Below are 20,167 nucleotides of genomic sequence, written 5' to 3'. Positions count from 1 at the left end.
GGTTCACACTAACTATTGTACGTTTAGACAAAACAAAGTGAGTAAAATAACATATGCTGCATTAAATCAATATTTAAGGTAAAACTTACCAAAAAAAATTTCTTACCAACCAGAAACATTGATCAGTAACTGCTCTAGTTTAGTCCATCTCTTTGTAAAGCAAGGTCAGTGCAAAGAAGCATTTTTGCATTTTTTATAAAAGTATAAAACACCACTTTAATATTTTTGACAGTCAACACAGAAGGGTGTGCAATACTGTTAGAAATGACTAACATGTTAATAGAAATGTTGACAACAAATACTGCTTATCACAGAGCTGCCACCAAACATAACTTTCTGCCTAGATTTCTGTGTGCTGAACTCCAGAATTAGAACTACTCTCCGGCTGCTTTCTTTTTTAAATACATTATTTATTTCAGACCATTAAGATCAACGGACCAAATTCCAGCAGAAGATAGAGTTATATGAAATCTTGTAAAGCTTCACATATATTTTTGGTAACCATTTCCCATGTGTATTTTTGGACTCCCTAAGAGTCCCACACATTTCCAACTTTGGAGAGAAGAGAGAAACTTTATTTCGAATAAGAGCAAATACTCTCCATGTCAACTCATCAACTGATCAAACTTCTTAAATGTTATGTATACACTATCATAATCAGTTTTAAACAGTAAAATGCTCCTACAAGCAAGATCCTTTCGTCTGATAACTTCCACCTGCAAAGGTTTGTTACTGATCTTGTTTTAGTGGTTTTCCACTGGTACAAATACTCTGTTTAAGAAATTCTGAATGTGAATCTATGCCATTTCTACAAAACAATATCAGTATTAACAGTTCCATGTTTCAGCATAATTAAAAGTTAAATCCTTTTTTGTCCATCATCTATTAAGCAGCAAAGCTAATTTTTGACATGAAATTTAATAACATGAAAAATGACGGTCACTTCTAATAATGCATTTTTACAGTATGAACAAGTCTAATAGACTAGCAACTGCACCTTGAAATTTCTTCCACTTATATTCAAGCAAAAATAGTTTTTCTAAATGTGAAGAGCAGAATCTTAAGAAAAAATGTACTATACAAATCATACCCCCAAATTTATTCCATGTCTATATAAAAAAGAGAAGGAAAAACAGAATTTAATAGATGAATGCTACTTTTATACATTCTCTCTAATAAAGCATGTATTTTATAGAGACATAGTCTACAGTGTATAGGAAATTAATTCTATTTTCTACAAATTGTCTGAACATCTATCACAGCAGATCAGTGCTTCAGTATTGTCAAATACTTTTTGCACTGCTACAGTAATTGCTAAGGCTTGTTTCTACCCCTATGCATACCTAAATACAAGAGGAAATCCAGAGGACGGGAATGCTAAGCAGCCAATATAGAGTCTGCTTTCCAGTACTTATGGAATTGTAGTGTTTTATTCAAAAGAAACCACCACCTGAATGTTAGTTTGTTTGCTAGGAAAAGCTGTTACATTAAGTTGATTCCAGAGTTTTGCTACAACAAAAACCCACGTGCAGACAGTAAAAAAATGTTAGAACGAGTACGGTATTTCTTTGGAGTGGTGTAGGGGAAGAGGAAAATAAAAGAATAGGAGATGATACCTTCAAATAACCTACATGAAAAGGTTATTTCATTCTCCCTTCCCAAGACTGCTCAAATGAGTAGGATCTCATGAAGCAGTAAAAGTATATTTGTAAATTACTAGAGTAACATATGGTAATCATATGTTGCATAGTGTTGCCAAATTGTAAACCACCATTTTTTTAACAATTAAATTCTATGTACACACGTAGCAAAACACTGGATTAATTAATGTTAGTACAGAGCTCTCAAGTGTTCCTATTCTTCAAAGTTAGCTTAAATAACCGTCTCCCCACTTACGTGAGTTGCTCAAAAATGGTGCAAAATCTGCGAACAAATATTACATGTTTAACAAAACATAAAAGTGCTGATCTTCTGTAAGTCATAGTTTCATTACCTCAACTTTTTCATCTCTGCTGATGACAGATAAATGGAAATTCTAGTTACAAAATAAGCACAGGTGTTGAGCTAAGTACTTCTATTCAGTTTCTGTTCACAAACACACATAAAATGTCTCCTTTCCTCAGTTTCATAGATTTCCAACCACTTCTTTTTTCATCAGGATTTAATTTTGAAATTGATTACTTTAATAATTTACAATGCCTGTTCTAAAATGTCAGTTGTATAAATGCTAAGTGCTGTAACAAATCTTCTAGTTAATTAATTATTTTTTATTTTAATTTTTGACATTTCCGCTGGGAAAAAAATTTCCAGATCTCTATTATTTTTGGAATAGGCATATTTAGTATTAATGCACAAAAAGGTGTTTAGCTTCTACATTGGATGTATGAATTTAATTAAAGGATAACTGTAAAATTATATGACCTCCGTGAAAAAACTGAAAGAAGAAACTACATCACTTGACACACACATCCAGAGAGACCCAAAAGACTTTTAGGTTAAAGGTCTAAGAAATCAGTTCTCCTCCTTACTCCCCTCTCGGATCATTATAATACATAGATGTGAAATGCCCATGTAGTATAATTATTTTCAACAGAGAGGATTACTTCTGACATTAACAGGAGTGTCTAAAGGTCAGTGACTTCGTTCTGAACCGCAATGTTCTAACTTTTCATCAGAAATATGAAGCCATATTTCAAGAAATGTTAAAAAATGCAATGAAAAACATTAAAAAGAATGTTGTAAATGTCTAACCAAATGTGATGAGATCATGAATATTCCAAGCTTTATCTGCACAAATTTAAATTTTTGATTTTTGATAGTGCCTGTCAGCAATACTGTGTATGAATATTTATTTTACCCATTTAGCTCCAGAGAGAATCTGCAAGCTCAAAGTCAGAGTCGTCGAGATCAGCGGATCGGGACCAGCTCGGCCGGAGCCGTCAGAGCGATCTCGAGGTGAGGAGAAGCGTGCGGGTGGGTTTCGGTTTCGGGACCTGGCAGCCCTTGCGAGAGCGGCTGATGTGGCGTGGGCGTTACCACGGGGACGGCGATCACACCCCCGCCCCTCGCCCTGAAAAAGCTTCAGGGAAGGCACACCAGGCGCTGGGAGAGGCGACCAGCTTGTGACGCGGGTGAGTATCACCCACACTGTGCTGCAGCGGCAGGTGGGGTAGCTCGTGCTGTAGGGCGCAGAGACTATCACTCCTCGCTTGTTAGACCTTCTCACCTACTGCTAGTGTCCCAGTCTGCTGCCGACCACAGTCTCCTCCAGGAAGAGGGCTTGCCTCAAAAAGACTGTGTCGACTCAGACGGAGCTACTGCCTCGAACCGTGGCTGTCCAGGTGTCCGGCCGCAGGGAGTGCCAGAGCCTGCTGCTGCCGGGGGAGGGAGGCAGCATTCAGCCTGCGTGAGGTGTGAGCAGGTGCAAGATCTGCTCGGCATGGTTGCAAAACTTAAGGAGGAGATTGAGACACTGAGGTCCATCAGGGAGTGTGAAAGGGAGATCGACTGGTGGAGTAACTCCCTGGCGTGCCAGGCAGAAAGGCCCCAAGGGGGAACCCCCCAAAAGATGATGGACCCCCTGCCCTGTCGGGCAGAGGGGGAAGCCCCGAGACAGTCCCTGCCCTGTCACTGTCAGGCAGAGGTAGGGGACCAAAGAGCTGAGGAGGGTTGGAAGCGAGTTCCAGTTAGGCGTCACGGGCAACCCCCCTCCCTACCTGCTTTGCTTCCCCAGGTGCCCCTCCGTAATAGGTTTGAGGCCCTGGATATTGAAGAAGATGTAGGTGGGGACGTGGTGCAAGGGCCACCTACGAGGTCACATAGGAAGAGGCGATTGACTCCACGCCTCAAGACTGCCTCCGATAAAAAAGAAAAAAGGGTAATTGTGGTAGGCAATTCCCTTCTGAGAGGGACAGAGGGCCCGATATGCAGAACTGACCCTCATCATAGGCAAGTTTGTAGCCTACCTGGAGCTCGGATCAGGGACATCACCAGGGCGCTCCCCAAACTGGTGCGCCCAACGGACTACTGCCCGCTGCTGATCTTCCAGACAGATGGGGAGGAAGCAGCATCCCGTAGTCTGAGGGGAATTAAGAAAGACTTCAGGGCCTTGGGACGAATGGTGAAAGAGTCTGGGCCTCAAGTTATCTTCTCTTCCCTCTTTCCATTTTCATGTGATGATGTGGAATGGAATAGAAAAATTAAGTCCATAAATGATTGGCTGCGGGACTGGTGCTACAGGCAGGGCTTTGGGTTCTTTGATAACGGCTGGTTTTATAAGACACCAGTCCGGTCAGTGATAGTGGGAAAGGTTTATCCCACAGGGGTAAAAGGATGCTGGGACAGGAATTAGCAGGGCTCATTTGGAGGGCTTTAAACTAGATTTGAAGGGGGATGGGGTTGTAGCTGGGCTTGCATCAGTGGGGCAGCATGCTGGAATCCATAAAGACCGGGAGGCCCCCCAGGCCCCTAGGGTGCAATCGGTGTACTCGGCTCGCTCCCTGAAGTGCCTGTACACCAATGCGCGCAGCATGGGGAATAAGCAGGAGGAGTTAGAAACCTGCGTTCGGTCAGGAGATTATGACCTGGTGGTAATTACAGAGACATGGTGGGACAGCTCACATGACTGGAATGTGGTCATGGATGGCTATGTCCTTCTCAGGAAAGACAGGCCAGCCAAGCGTGGTGGTGGAGTTGCTCTTTATGTGAGAGAGCAACTACAATGTATAGAGTACTGTCCAGGTGCAGTTGAGGAGCGAGTTGAGAGTCTGTGGGTGAGAATTAAGGGGCAGGCTGGCAGGGGTGACACTGTTGTGGGTGTCTATTACAGGCCACCAGATCAGAGTGAGGATGTTGATGAGGCCTTCTACGGGCAGCTGAGCGCGGCCTCACAGTCGCAGGCTCTGGTTGTTATGGGGGATTTTAACTACCCTGATGTTTGCTGGAAGGACTACTCATCCAGCCACAGTCTAGGATGTTCCTCCAGTGCATTGATGACAACTTTCTGATGCAAATGGTGGAGGAGCCGACTAGGAGAGGTGCGCTGCTGGATCTCGTCCTCACTAACAAGGAGGGTCTGGTTGAAGCAGTAAAGATGGAGGGCTGCCTTGGCTGCAGCAACCATGAAATGGTGGAGTTCAGGATCTCCTGTGGTGGGAGCAGAATAGCAAGCAGAATTGCAACCCTGGACTTTAGCAGGGACAACTTTGGCCTTTTCAAACGATTGCTGGGGGAAATCCCGTGGGCAAGGCTGCTTGAAGGTAAAGGGGCCCAAGATAGTTGGTTAACATTCAGGGACTGCTTCTACCAAGCTCAAGATCAGGGCATCCCAACACGTAGGAAGTCAAGGAAGGGAGCCAGGAGACCTGCGTGGTTAAACAGGGAACTGCTGGGCAAACTCAAGTGGAAGAGGAGAGTTTACAAATCATGGAAGGAAGGGCTGGCCACTTGGGAAGAATATAAGGCTGTTGTTAAAGGATGTAGGGAGGCAACTAGGAAAGCCAAGGCCTCCTTAGAGTTAAACCTGGCAAGAGGGGTCAAGGACAACAGAAAGAGCTGCTTCAAATACATGGCAGATAAAACTAGCACCAGAGGCAATGTAGGCCCACTGATGAATGGGGTGGGTGCCCTGGTGACAGAAGATACAGAGAAGGCAGAGTTACTGAATGCCTTCTTTGTCTCTGTCTACTCTGCCGGAGGCTGTCCTGAGAAGCCTCGTACCCCTGAGGCCCCAGAGGAAGGCAGGGCAATGGAGGCGTTTGCCTCAGTTGATGAGGACTGGGTTAGGGACCAGTTAAGCAATCTGGACATCCATAAATCCATGGGTCCAGATGGGATGCACCCACGGGTGCTGAGGGAGCTGGCTGAAGTCATTGCTGGACCGCTCTCCACCATCTTTGCCAAGTCTTGGGAAACGGGAGAGGCGCCTGAGGACTGGAGGAAAGCAAATGTCACTCCAGTCTTCAAAAAGGGCAAGAAGGAGGACCCGGGCAACTATAGACCGGTCAGCCTCACCTCCATCCCTGGGAAAGAGATTGAACACCTTATCCTTGGTGCCATCTTAAGACATATCAAGGATAAGAGAGTCATCGGGGCAGTCAGCATGGCTTCACCAAGGGGAAGTCATGCTTGACCAACCTCATAGCCTTTTATGAAGACATAACAAGGTGGATAGATGATGGCAGAGCAGTGGATGTGGTCTACGTTGACTTCAGTAAAGCATTTGACGCCATCTCCCACAGCATCCTCACGGCTAAATTGAGGAAGTGTGGACTGGATGATCGGGTAGTGAGGTGGACCGCAAACTGGCTGAAGGAAAGAAGCCAGAGAGTCGTGGTCAATGGGGCGGAGTCTGGTTGGAGGCCTGTATCTAGTGGAGTCCCTCAAGGGTCAGTACTAGGACCAGTATTATTCAATATATTCATCAACGACTTGGATGAGGGAATTGAGTGTACTATCAGCAAGTCTGCTGATGACACCAAGCTGGGAGGAGTGGCTGACATGCCAGAAGGCTGTGCTGCCTTCCAGCGAGATCTGGACAGGCTGGAGAGTTGGGCAGGGAAACATTTAATGAAATATAATAAGGGAAAATGTAGAGTCTTGCATCTGGGCAGGAACGACCCCAGGTTCCAGTACAGGCTGGGGAATGACCTATTAGAGAGCAGTGTAGGGGAAAGGGACCTGGGGGTCCTGGTGGACAGCAGGATGACCATGAGCCAGCACTGTGCCCTTTCGGCCAAGAAGGCCAATGGCATCCTGGGGTGTATTGGAAGGGAGGTGGTTAGCAGGTTGGGAGAGGTTCTCCTTCCCCTCTACTCTGCCCTGGTGAGACCTCATCTGGAATATTGTGTCCAGTTCTGGGCCCCTCAGTTCAAGAAGGACAGGGAACTGCTGGAGAGAGTCCAGCGCAGGGCAACAAAGATGATTAAGGGAGTGGAGCATCTCCCTTATGAGGAAAGGCTGAGGGAGCTGGGTCTCTTTAGCTTGGAGGAGACTGAGGGGTGACCTCATCAATGTTTATAAATATATAAAGGGTGGGTGTCACAAGGATGGAGCCAGGCTCTTCTCGGTGGCATCCAACAGTAAGACAAAGGGTAATGGGTTCAAGCTGGAACACAAGAGGTTCCACTTAAATTTGAGAAGAAACTTCTTCTCAGTGAGGGTGACGGAACACTGGAACAGGCTGCCCAGGGAGGTTGTGGATTCTCCTTCTCTGGAGACATTCAAAACCCGCCTGGACACCTTCCTGTGTAACCTCATCTAGGTGTTCCTGCTCTGGCAGGGGGATTGGACTAGATGATCTTTTGAGGTCCCTTTCAATCCGTAACATTCTGTGATTCTGTGAATTTAACCATTTTGCACAAGTGCTTCAAATGCCTTTCCCTGCTGTTTCAGTCATGAACTTTCTTAAGCACTTAAAACTAGGCAGGGCCACAAGGACCCTTTCTCTGAGAACATCTTTTCCAGGGATCCGGGTTTCACCTGCCATATACCTGTACCAAAGTTCCCTGAAAAGCTCAAATTCTCAGGTAGTGCTCCAGCAATGCGTAACTCTGTAAATTAATCAAGGGGAAAGAGAGAGCACTACCACTGAGAGTAAGTAGGGCGTCTGTATCCCCTGGGACCTGTATCCCCATGTTCCAGGACAGTGCTCTAATTCCAGGCTAATGGGACTTGGGGAGAGCATCTTCTCCCCATCTTCTCTTTCCTGTGCCTCTCCCGTTAACTATGTGACCAGGAACACAAGAATCACGGAAACAGAAGGTAACATTAAAGATCTGACTAAGCTATTATATCCATTTGCTGTGATTCTGTTTGATTCCTTTTATAACAGATCATTACTGGACTTAGGGGGTGAGGTGACAGGAGAAGAGTAACAATCCACTCTGCAAATATCACTCCAGAAACTGGGCATCTGATTTTCAGGTCTGGCAGTGTTAATCATGGCAACTCCTACTTGTTGAATTTAAAAGGCAGTCACTCTCATTAGTGCATCGCTTTGACAATAAACACCCACCTGCGAAATCAGCAGAATGACAGCCTAATAAGAAGGCAGGGACTATTCAAAATTTGTCATCCCATCAAGCAAAAATTTCGATATCAACACCCAGAATTTAAAAAAGAGAATGTAAGCTGAAATATATACGGTTTACGGTAATGTAAATGAGGACATGAATGGCACATTTAAAAAGCATCTACACCTATGTCTATGTATTTTTATCTTAAGAAAGGATAAAAGCATGAGAAAAAAAGCCTTATCATCAACACTTTTTGTTTTCTCTGGACTCCAAATGTGATTTACGTAAGAGAGCATGATTCCTTCCAATCTTGTTTTTTATAACACCAGAAAATCCTATACAATTCTCTGATAGATGGACTACTCAAGAACTATTTTTAGACTCTCTATTCTACCCTTAGGTATAATTCTCTGTGCTGAACTATAACTAACTACTCTCAGAAAGCAACATTTGTAACTACAGAGGTTAGAACGAGTACAACTTAAAACTAGTACTTAAAACTAGTACAACTTAAAAAAAAAGTTTCAAAAGTCTCAAAATGCAAATCACCGTTTCATAAATGGAAAATTATCTTAAGTAGTCTTAAGTAGTACAGCAATGAATATTTAGCAAAAATGCCAGCAACTGCAACATCAAATCAAGAACTGTTAACACATGTGCGTTGGTATGACAAAAGGTTTTAGGGAGGGATAGCTGCTCAGTACGTGTATCTGGGTCTCCTGAAAGTATTCAACTTTCTGCAAAGTATTTGCCAGTTCTAACCTCTTCCAAATATTTACCTTAAATTGATATAAAAATACTCTTCAAAAACCTAAGAATTTCCTTCACCCTAACAGAACCAAAATTCATTCTAGAAACGTTTTCTTTAGAATATTGTCACAAAAAATTATTTTAAACCCAAAATTATCTGTCCTCACCATAGTCTGTGACTGATTTGGGAGCACGCTGTTCTGTTTCTGCATTGCGTTTCTTATTCTTGGATTTCCAGGCATGATACACCTTTAGCCTTCTGTGAAACTCTTCTCTGCAAGCTGCCAACAGTTCAATATCTGTCTCAAAAACAGGGAAGGAAGGGAGAAGGGAGAAAAATCAGAACAATTCTTTATGAAATGCTTTTCTGTACTGATAGGTACATAATTTTAGATCAGGTTGTAACATTGATCTGTTATCATATAATACAATAAACTCTCATTCTTTGCAGCAACAGGGCCTGGATTTTATTGCCCAGAAAGTCCCTTGGAGTGCTATATATCTTTTCTCCTTTAGAGGAACGGGAGTCCTCAAAGTAGCTGTTTCACTGTGTGATTTGGAACAGCAAAATGCTACAAATAAAATGTTCACTCTACTAAATTTGACTGTTGACATTATCACAAGCCAATAGTCATACAGAAACAAATAAAATTTTACCACTGAACTTTATTTCTGCAACTGAAGAAAATCAGCAATTTTACTACTCAGATCTAGGTTATTTTTCCACTCTATGAAATATATTTTAATTTTCTTGAATTTCATAACACTAAGAGACTGAATGATTGCAAGGATTTTTGATTAGTCACCTAAGAGTATCCAAGCTGGCTTCACTATGGATCAACATAAATTAGCAGCTTGTATTACTGCAACACCTATTCAGCTGAAAACATTACTCCAGTCTTGCTTATACAAAACCAATAGAAACACAGAATTTGGAGTTAATTTCGGGTTTTAAATACAAATACAGAAAATGGGTTTGTTTCCAATTTCTACATCCAGGTAGAAATTCAGAGTTCTCTTAAATCAGAAATTAACCAATTGCTTTCAATCAGAAGCAAGAAGAAACAGTAATACTTGATAAAGGAATAATTCTCATCTGTTTCTATCTTCATAACGTTGGGGGGAAAGTAATTAATGTCACAACTGTGAGCTACCCAAATGAAGTTACACATTTTGAAAATTAAAGAATAATCTGAACATCTAAGAGAGCAAATATTTTACACTGTCCTTTACATGACATATTTGCTTTGGTGGCAGCAAGAAGAGATAGGGGAAAATTTCTTAGAACTCACAAATTCTAGTTAAAACATAATTACTATTATTCCCTTTGTGAAAATACATAAAACTGAGACAATTTAATTACAAAATTATAATATGTATTTTATGGCCCAAGAAGTTTATCATCATACATATACAATCAGTAAAAGAGGTAACAAAGGAAATTCAGTTTCCTCAATATGGAAACAGCTTAGTTTGCTGTTTTCACTGGGTTAACAGAACTTCTAAAAATTCATTTGACATTCATTCAATCCTGAATAAATTAATGAGCAAGTTTTTATCTTTGTCATAGGAACTACAACTTCACTTCTTTCTCAAATCAGAAAAACAAACAACTTACCACAGGATGTATTGATTGTATCGCGAAGCTCTGCATATTTCCACTTACTGAGATCATGCTTCTTAGTACCAGCAGCAGCTTTTGTGGCTTGAACAGCAGGACCCCTACAATTATTAAAAAACATGTATGTATTTTTTCAAGTATGAAACAGGAATTGTTACAACAGGAGGAAGAGATCCCATGATCAACACTGCAGCACGCATATTACAATGGAAATCAGCAGCAGAGGGGCTGAACTCAAAGGCAAAGTACCATTTTATTTTCAAGATGTTCAAATGATTATGAAAAAGTGAAAGCATCTTTTATGTCTGAAATCGTATAATAATCTGATCAGTTGCCTAGAGTTTAAAAGGAATTCATAAGTTAGTTCTTATGTGTGAAAAGATGCATATTCTATTCATGTGCACTACACCCCGCACTGATGCACATTTTTCCTGGCACTAGTCAAGATGCAGAATACAGACAACAGAGTGGCCATATCCATTTTCAGTTCCATTCAAAAAACAGACGAGGAAAAATATTTCTGAAGTAGACAAGGAGAAGGGAGAAAAGGCGTTTCCTCTGCTGTTTAGAACAGGATTAGGCCAAAATCCTTGTTCCAAGACTAGAGAAAATATTACATGGTTTTGAGAAAAGCCTAATTAGAGAGAAGAAATCAAATTAACTCTATGATAATTGTATATTAATTGTATAGTAGTTCTCTGAGAACAGCAATATTTATTCTGGAAAGGGAAAAAAAATAATTAAGAGGTACCAAGGAAAAAAAGACCACTCTCAGAAGGAAGGCTGACCAGTGTAAAAAGACTCATCCAGAAACAGTGTTTTGCAAAGGCAAAGGTATTTGTCATGTAGGTTAGTATGCAATTAAGTCAACAGCAAATGCAAGTGAGAAATTATTATTAAAATCTCTGTCATCTTTAATAGTGTGTATATGCTGATCCATGTGACAAACATTACATGTATATGTAAAAAGACAAACCTGAAAAAAATACTTTTTTTTCCTTTAAAGATGGTATAGGTAAGAAGTAGAAGAACTCTCCCTTAGGAGCAGAAAACTTCCCATGGATTATTTGGATATAAACTAAATTCAAAACACTGACGATTCAGTGACGATCAGAATACTTTTTAAACACTAAGGAATTCAAGAACAGACACGTGATTTTACCAATCTCTGCTAACGCCCATGACTAAGAACATGAGGCAAACTGAATTATCTTTCAGGATCTGAGAGGATTTGTTCAGAAGCAGCTAGATCTTTAACAGGGCGGCAAAATACTTGATGCAGTATGTCACATTAAAAAATTCACAAGAGGAAAAACAGAAGAAACCAGGCCTTTTCAGCTAAAGTCTGTTTGTGCAGCAATATGTTTGTGGGACTGTTATATTATTAAAGTATCTGTAATCCAGTAAATATTATTTTTAAGTTTACTTTTCCATAAAGCTCTCATGTGAGACTATAAAGTTTTATGTTATTTTCTCATTATAGTTAATGTTATAAATGCATTTTTTGTGAAAAAATTCCCTAGGTAGATGCAGCAGTTCTGAGAATAAAAGTAAACTGCATTTCTTTATCACAAAGCTTCATAGAATAAAAAAATCTGTTTAACCAAATGTTCTTCTTAATAGCAACTGAACCATCTCTTCAAATGTAATTCAAACTACAGAATCTTACTGTTTATTGCAGCATCAGCTTAATTATGCCTACTCATACTACTAATCTGAGTCAACACATAGCTTCCAGTTTTGGTATATGAGACGTCCAACAAAGAGAATTACCACTTTGACTTTTGATTAGTACATAGCCGAGGGACAGGAACTTTTCCTCACCTTTAGCACTACTCATAAGTGTAAAACAAATCACTAAACAGTTTCCTTCAAAATATCTATTGTAATATTTTCTTATCATTGGCATATCTGTAGGACATTAACGGATTGCTGCTACATGTAATTTCCGCTGCCTGGTGTGTAACCTTCTTGAACCTCATTTGGCAAATCCTAAGGATTTTCCTTATTTAGCAACACTACCCACCACTCTAAGAGTTTGCTACGTAATTTAGAGCAGCAGAACTAGGCTGTAAGATCTCTGGTTAAACTAGTAATCTTTAAGAATGCTAATCCCATTGAATGGCTTAGCCTTTCCATTACAGTACTGCTCTGCACTCTGCAGATCACTCTTTTGTTTTCTGCATGACTTCAAGCGTAACAGTCTGGCAGTGAGAAGAGCATCATACTTGACTATGGGTTTTCACTGCTCTATCTGACAAAGTTATGTATCACAAATAGTATTTTCAGAGTTAAAAGATCAGTCCGAAATCAAAAGTTTCCAGTATATGAAAAGTGGAAAAAAAAAAAAAAATAGTTAAAGAAGCCTGCAGTGAGAAGTATTGCATTTTGAATCCAACCAAAATACAGAGCTTCTGATTTTGCCCCAAAGTTCTGTGATTTTTTTGCACATTAAGAATTGGCCATTGTCACTGGAACTACGCCACTACATGCAATACAACCTAGTCATCTAAATTCACGTGCTAACTTAATTACACACAATATTGTTTACTGCTATTCTTAAAACGCTACTACAAGAAACAAATTTAGTTAACAGCTGCTTTCCCAACTATCAGTGCTGCAACTGTAGAAAACTCAATCACATGAGACCAATCATCTTCAGACTACATACACACAGCATAGGAGCTTGTTTAACAACAGATTCACTTTTAAAATCTCTAAACAATTTCGCTTATGTAAGCTTCAGAAAATGAATGTCAAAAGGTTATTTCTGTCCTCAAGTTGCATAAAACACTTTCAAATTATTCATTGATATGCACAACACTATTACAATTTCTTTCAACAGAGAATTGGTATCCTAACACAAACCAGTAGGAAACTGTACCAGAAGAATTGTATTCAGATATAAACCTGTATTCTCCTTTCTTCCTGCATTGTGCATAAAACCTTGAATTACCATTCAAGAATTCTCAGAGGGGACTTTGTTCAGATATCTTAAGAGGGGTGTTAACATGCTTTTAACACGTTAATTTTCAAAACTGCTTTTATTTGAAGGGAACTATAACTAGAATATTTTATTATTAAAAGCACTAACAGTTACATTAACATTAAACAACTTCATTAACTCTGTGTTGAATCTGTAGAAATACTCCTCTGAAAGATGTGGAGCCTTGTTTTATATTATTAAGAAAGGTGAGAAGAGAAAGGTGAAAAGAGAAGAAAGGCGAAAAGAGAAAGGTGAAAGGTGAAAAGAGAAGAAAACTGGAGGAACATTATCAAAATTGCACTAAATACAAGGGTACGTGAACTATTTTTTTTTTAATATAATCAATTAAAATAGCAGAAAAATAATTACCGAAAAAAGGTGTTGATAAAGGAAATTTATCTGAAAGAAATAATTATCTTATCTGCTTAGCACTTTAAAATGCCAGATTCCATTATTTTCCATTCCATAAAAATTCAACCCATTTAATGTGTGATTTCTTTTCATAGAACTATTGATTCATTTGGTGTTGTCTTCTCACCTACCTAGACAATATTTCTGACATTTCTGTGGCCATTTGTTTCCTATAAGAAAATTGACAAATAAGCATAAACCAAACATAATATAGAAACAGCCTTTACAACTCTGATAGTCTCTTGCCAATCCCACTGAACCTCATGCAAGTGCACACAAAAAGGTCTACTTATTTTAAATAATTTCCATTCTTATGGAAATGTATATATCTTATATATATGTACAGTCCTGATTCTGTGAAGAGCAATAATCACACAGGGCAGTGAAAAAGTGATGGTATGGCAAAAAGTTTACATTAATTATATAATCATCTTTAAATAGATATTAGGTATATTAGATGATTAACTTGCTTATTAGACATAAGCAAAGTAGTGGATATAAGGTATTACAAACTGATTTAAAGTTTAGAGATGCCCGCTAATAAAGATTATTACAGGGCATTAGTAAATAAAGAAGACAATATAAATTTCTTTGGAATTAATTAGTGTTACTTTTTTTTCTATTAGAGCATTCAAATGGAAAAAATGCCATACGCAGTCATTTGCAGCTTTGTTCCATTGGCTCTGCAAATAGAAGATAGATATGTTAGATAGACTACTTCCTAGTTAGCTTTCTAATAATCTGAAGTGGGAAAAGGCAGCGCATAGTATTACTGCTCTCTCACATTTTATCTACTATCTTATGATTTTTTTTTTAACTGAGAAACAGAATTATATAGACCTTTTTTCTTCATCTTTCTCATTCGGTCATGAGTGTTATATTGTTATATTATTAAAAAGTTAAATTAAGATAATCTGGAAAAAACATACAAGAAAAAACTTCCCCCACTCTTTCCCCCTGTCCCCAACTTTCAAAATCAAAGATTTTGAGACATGTTGCTGATACATTTTTTGCCTGGAGAAGCATATCACAAGAAGTAAGAGCAATCCTCATGTAGCTACTCTGGGAACAGGTCAGATAAGCTGCTTCATTCAAGCCGTAAGAAGACACTGAGTCCAACTGCCACACTGAAGACCCATATGTGCACACCTGGAGCACTGGATACGCTACAAATTAGAACTTACTTGGATTGTTCCAACAGAACACACAGAACAGATGTACTCACACTACCTTCAGTGAGAATAGCTTGTTTTGGTGCTATATGCTGTACTATATGTTTCAGTAAGCCACATAAATTAAATGTAATGCACAGCTGAAAACAGACATCTATTATTTAACTCATTTTTTACTTGAGTGCTATGCAGTTCTGCTAATTTACCTCTAGGTGCAGTAAATCCCTCATTATGCATGCTTTCAAATTGTGGATGAGTAATAAAATTGGATGAAGGTCAGGGAGGTCCAGAATAGCCAGAATAGAATAAGCACAAATAAAAACACTGGATCTACTGTCAGAACAAACAACTTTTCTTCTTTGACAGGAACAAATGACTACACTTCCTAAAGAAACTACTAATACTTATGAACCTTTAAGTATCTATGAAAATAATGGTGACTGCAGCAAGGTATTAGGGAGGAAAAAAATAGAGACTACTCGTTTTCAAATGTGATAACGTGTACATATCACATGTTCCTTAAAAATAAGTTCCTTCGACATGGCACATAAAAATCACCTTGTTCTTACTATTTTCACTTCACAGTGGAAAATACCCTTCTATTCATGTCAATGTGGTAGCATGAAATGATTTTTTACAAAATTGTGTGAAAAACCTGTAGAACCAGTACACTGCATTAATTCAGTATGGAGTGATACACACTTTATCTTACTACAGCAAAATTTAACAGAAAAAGGAAATATACATACAGAAAAGTCACAGTGATTTCAGTGTATCTTATGGTAATATGCATGTTTCAAATCCAGAAGGTGGCAGAATATAACTTCCTTAGACTTTGGTAAGATTTTAACTGATATCAATTAAAGTAAGTCCTGAGAATTTCTGTTTAAATTGTTAAGTTACATGATTTGTTCAAATCAATAAAGAGCTTTCATTTCAGAAAGGAATTCTCACAGTTTCTACATTTAAGCTGATTCCCGCAGTTACATGGAAATCTACCCTTGGATTTCAGTAGAAGATACTGGGGTCTGGGGAAGGTTTTTGTTTGTTTTTAAAATCAAAGCTGAAATTAAAATAATTTTCTTCAAATTTTGGACATGCTTAAAACTCTTCGTTGTAGACTGCAGAAGCAGAAAGAAAAAAACTTTGCTAATGAGATAAAAATAAATCTCATATAAGCGGAAAAATCCACTACTTTTTCCAGATCTATGTATTATATTGTTCAAGAAAGGGTTTACATCGCTATGTTAACTTGTTCAGACCGCTCTACACTTTTGAACCATTCAGAAAAGAGCCGTCATTCTACTACTGCTAGCTATACAGCTGGGAGAAACTGGAAGTTTTAACTATCAGGATGGTTAGTTCATCATCCATTCCAGGATTACACAAGGAAGACAAATACCAGTATCACCCATGAGCTTTCATATTTAAGAGACATTTGCCAGGTGTCAACAGCAGAGTGACTTTGGGTTTACCTTCAAAGTATTGCACCAAAATCCAAATAAGGAAAGTATAAAATCTCCAGAATGCTGTTTGTGAAGCACTTGGACATCCAACTGAGCATGTTAAAGTCTTACCTGAGACAATATGGCAGCTATTGTATAACTGAGGGCAAAACCACAATAATTTTAGTGGAAGTATCTACAAATCAGTATTGTACATGACAATAAAAAAAGCTAGCTATCTCACATAAGCATACAGTTATTAAAAAAAAAGTATACATCTATATACAATTTGAGTAGCAAAGAGAACATATCTGGGACATTGAAATTCCATGGAAACAGTTAGGATTTTCTTACACTCCTTTTTTCAACAAGAAATTGAGTAGACTAGCACTAATGATGTCACCAGTGACGTTATCATGTTCATAGGTTCCTTTATGTAATTTGACAAATAAGTACCCTTTTTACTGGAACTGAAGAGATCTTGCTTTGCAGGCAGTGTGGATCTGTGTACCAAAAGCCAAGCACTTCTTGTGACACATCAAAAAATTCCAACAAAACAAACCAGAAATGTTTAAGACAACATTTAATGTTCAAACCCATCTATGTCTAATATATTAATTCCACTTTCAAAAAACCTTACCAGTCAGCCCACAGAAATAACTACTATTTCTGCATTCCAAGAGGGCTTCTTGTTAAAAAAGACACTGACAAACTCACACTACACTACTGGAACCACCAAGTACCGAAAAGAGTATGCTTTATTACTACTTAACACTGAGAAATTCCATTCACTACTTTAAATGAGTCATAGAAATAATAATTTAAATTAGTTGCCATCCTTGCCAGAAATCAAAAAGAGAAAGAGAACTGCATGCAGCAAGACACAAAACGGACAGTGTCTTTAAGGAAAACCAATCTATTTCTAACAAATTTCACAGGTTAATTTGAAAAATATTCCAATACACTGATTTAAAAGGTCCATTTAATTAATAGAAAACTACATAAAACCAACAAGAGCATAGTCTTCTCAAAGAAATCAGGATAGGAAGAAGAAAAAAAAAGAGAGAAATTTAAAAACTTAAGGACATACCTGCGCAATCCTAAATCAAGTTGGGCCTCATCACTGATGAGTTCTGCCTCACTCTGGGCAATTCTCATTGCAAGTTCACGATCACGACGTTCCTGTTCAAGAACTGCCTGGTGCTGGGTTTCCTCTTCTCGTTCTTTAGCTAGCTGAGCCTCAATTTCAGCCTGTTTTATAAAAACACACCTTTAACCTCATCCAATCAAAACCAAAATGCTACATAAGCAAACAATTAGAAAATAGTAGTATATTTATAGCTTTTGAAACATGCAATATTCACAGAACTGAAAAAGTAACAGCATTAGTATTTAGTTTGACCCAAGGAAAGCAAAACAGCTACAGATTGCATCTTGGTTTTCATATACTTTATCAAACCATTAGTGTCCACTCCTTGTATTACCTATTCAAACTGAAGTGCCAATCAATTATTCCTTATTTTAAAAGTACATGAAGCTTTTTGTTAACTATTATGGAAATTAGATTTGAAAGTTGTTAGAATCATTAAAACTCAGATGCTAGAGAACAATATGATTCTTCCTGCACAGCCCTAACACAATACTCCCTTGATACTCTGCACTTAGCATTACAGGACTTTGCTATAGGCATTGCTCTGCATATAGGTCTGTGGTTCATTTTGAAAAGGGATTGAGACAAACACTGGAATCCTCTGTGGACCTGCCTTTGAATGTAAGCAAATGGTAAAATTCCCACTTCCTGCAATGCAGAAGCAATACAGATACACTGCCCCTGCAGAGCAAAACTGTAATTCCAGTTCCATCATTATTTAACAAAGATTCTTGCACACACAGTAAGTAAAATGTGACCATCCAATTCCTACTTCTGAAAGTCACATACATCAAGTGCCTGTCTTGGTGCCCAGAAGTCAACAAAGGAGACAAAGTCACTTCCCACTCAGCATTGTGAATTTGCACCACTAAAGCAGACCAGTAAGACCAGTGACCTTACCCTATGAATCCCATTTTAGATCAGGTGAACAGCAACAACCACAAGAAAGAGAGATAATGAGTAATTAACTGTATGTAGAAGTAAGAAATACCCTACTGGATTATGTATCTGCTTTGTATCCAAATGCAGTGTTTGTAAGTAAAAGTTTAAATTACATTCTGCATTGCAGATACTCACATCTCAGAAACAAAGAAACATAAATGAAGACAATCCCTAGAGTTGCTCACAGTGCTGGCAGACCACATTTTTAAACCTTCTGGCAACAGTCCATCTTGCTTCCTCAGTGGACCAAGTTTAATCCATTTAAACTGTCTCTGAATGGAAATTTATCCTATGAATTTCTCACAAAACACTAGGCGCATCTGCAATGGTCTCCAAGCAATGATTTAGACACTAGCCAAATAGCAGCTTACCCTTCTTATGTTTAACTTCTGCAAGCTGGTAGTGCTTATTATTCTGATACAGGTGGCAGACCCAATAACATAGGAAGGATTCGTTTTTCAAAGTTATGCTATAATTTCTGTGTTAGTTCCAGTAACTTGTTTGTTAGGAACAAAGGTGAGGTGATTGAAAAGTGCATGCAGAGGCAAGAAGGATAAGCAGTGCCAGGCTAACTCCAGGGATAACAAGATACAGAAGAAAAATTCTGCCTCTTATTAATCACGGATAGGGCTTAAGAGTGTGTAAACATCAGTGACCACTGCCCTGCACTTGCTACAACCGCCCCTACAGAGAAGCTTTTTCTCTCAGTCTGCTCTCCTGGGTTACCCAGGCAATCTCCAACACAAGAGGAAAACAGGGGTGTAGAGGCCAAATGCACCTCAGAGGGAGAGTTCACGATGGGATCAGTAAGAAGTATCAGGAATCAAGGGGGAGAAGTGGATGGGCAGGGCTTGAACTGCATGTATTTATTCTACATGAATGTAGTCAAAGGGGCTACTAGAGACAGTTCTGTAACCTCTTATTATTACCAATATTCTCAAAGTGTTTACAGTTAAGCTGGTACATGACATAGTCTGAATGTATACGTGACTTCTAGTGAAAGAGTGCCAAACTTGCCTGACATGGAACATCTGCAAAAACCCCAAAGCTTAAAGTAAGATTCTCCAGTGTTGTGCATTTTTACCTTTAAAATAACCTTTGAAACCCTTTGAAAACAAATGCACCTGAACTTGCACATAGACTAGAAACAGGTGATCTGTATTGGGATGCACTAATCAGGATTTTCGCCCTACATTTACAAATAAAGCAACACCACTGAATGACTCCGAGATACACATTTATAAAAGGAAGCTGTTAAACTCAGTGGGGAACCTAAGCCATGAAAAAGATTTTTAAAAACCCAACAACAACAACAAAAACCAACCACAAACTCCCCTCAAAAAACCCACAAAACCCACACACAGCTAAAACATTACCTGAATATGTTTTTCTTCCTCTTCCCTCTTTTTCCTTTCTTCCTCTTCCTGTTTTCTCTTTGCCTCAATCTCAGATTTCCTATTACAACAGAGGAGAAGGAATAAAAACATGTCATTACAATGCATCTTCCATAAAATTGAATGGCAATCCAGAAGTCGGTACAGTCCTTGCAACAGGACACTATACGTAAAGGCAAGGAACCTTTCAAGTCCACCTATATTTCCAGCTGCATCCTATAATTTCTTCCATACTCCATTCTTACCTTATAAATCACCGGAAAAGGGAACATTTTAATGCT

General features: G+C 38.9%; 1 protein-coding gene across 2 annotated transcripts in view; it reads right to left on the bottom strand.

The window, feature by feature from the left end:
• The window catches only part of MYO6 (myosin VI), a 119,950-nt gene that overhangs the window by 5,342 nt on the left and 94,441 nt on the right, over positions 1-20,167 (bottom strand). The window contains exons 27-31 of one of the 2 annotated variants that reach the window (XM_065631287.1): positions 19,869-19,947; positions 17,491-17,651; positions 10,384-10,487; positions 8,933-9,064; positions 1,897-1,923 (exon numbers count right to left, since the gene is read on the bottom strand). In XM_065631287.1, coding sequence (XP_065487359.1) covers positions 1,897-1,923; positions 8,933-9,064; positions 10,384-10,487; positions 17,491-17,651; positions 19,869-19,947 — 503 coding nt within the window. The remainder of the gene's footprint in view (positions 1-1,896; positions 1,924-8,932; positions 9,065-10,383; positions 10,488-17,490; positions 17,652-19,868; positions 19,948-20,167) is intronic. The other variant, XM_065631288.1, reaches the window with a different exon arrangement.

This window comes from Caloenas nicobarica, chromosome 3 (genome assembly GCF_036013445.1).
Source record: "Caloenas nicobarica isolate bCalNic1 chromosome 3, bCalNic1.hap1, whole genome shotgun sequence".
Classification (NCBI taxonomy): Eukaryota; Metazoa; Chordata; class Aves; order Columbiformes; family Columbidae; genus Caloenas; species Caloenas nicobarica.
This window is presented reverse-complemented; position numbering and strand designations above follow the sequence as displayed.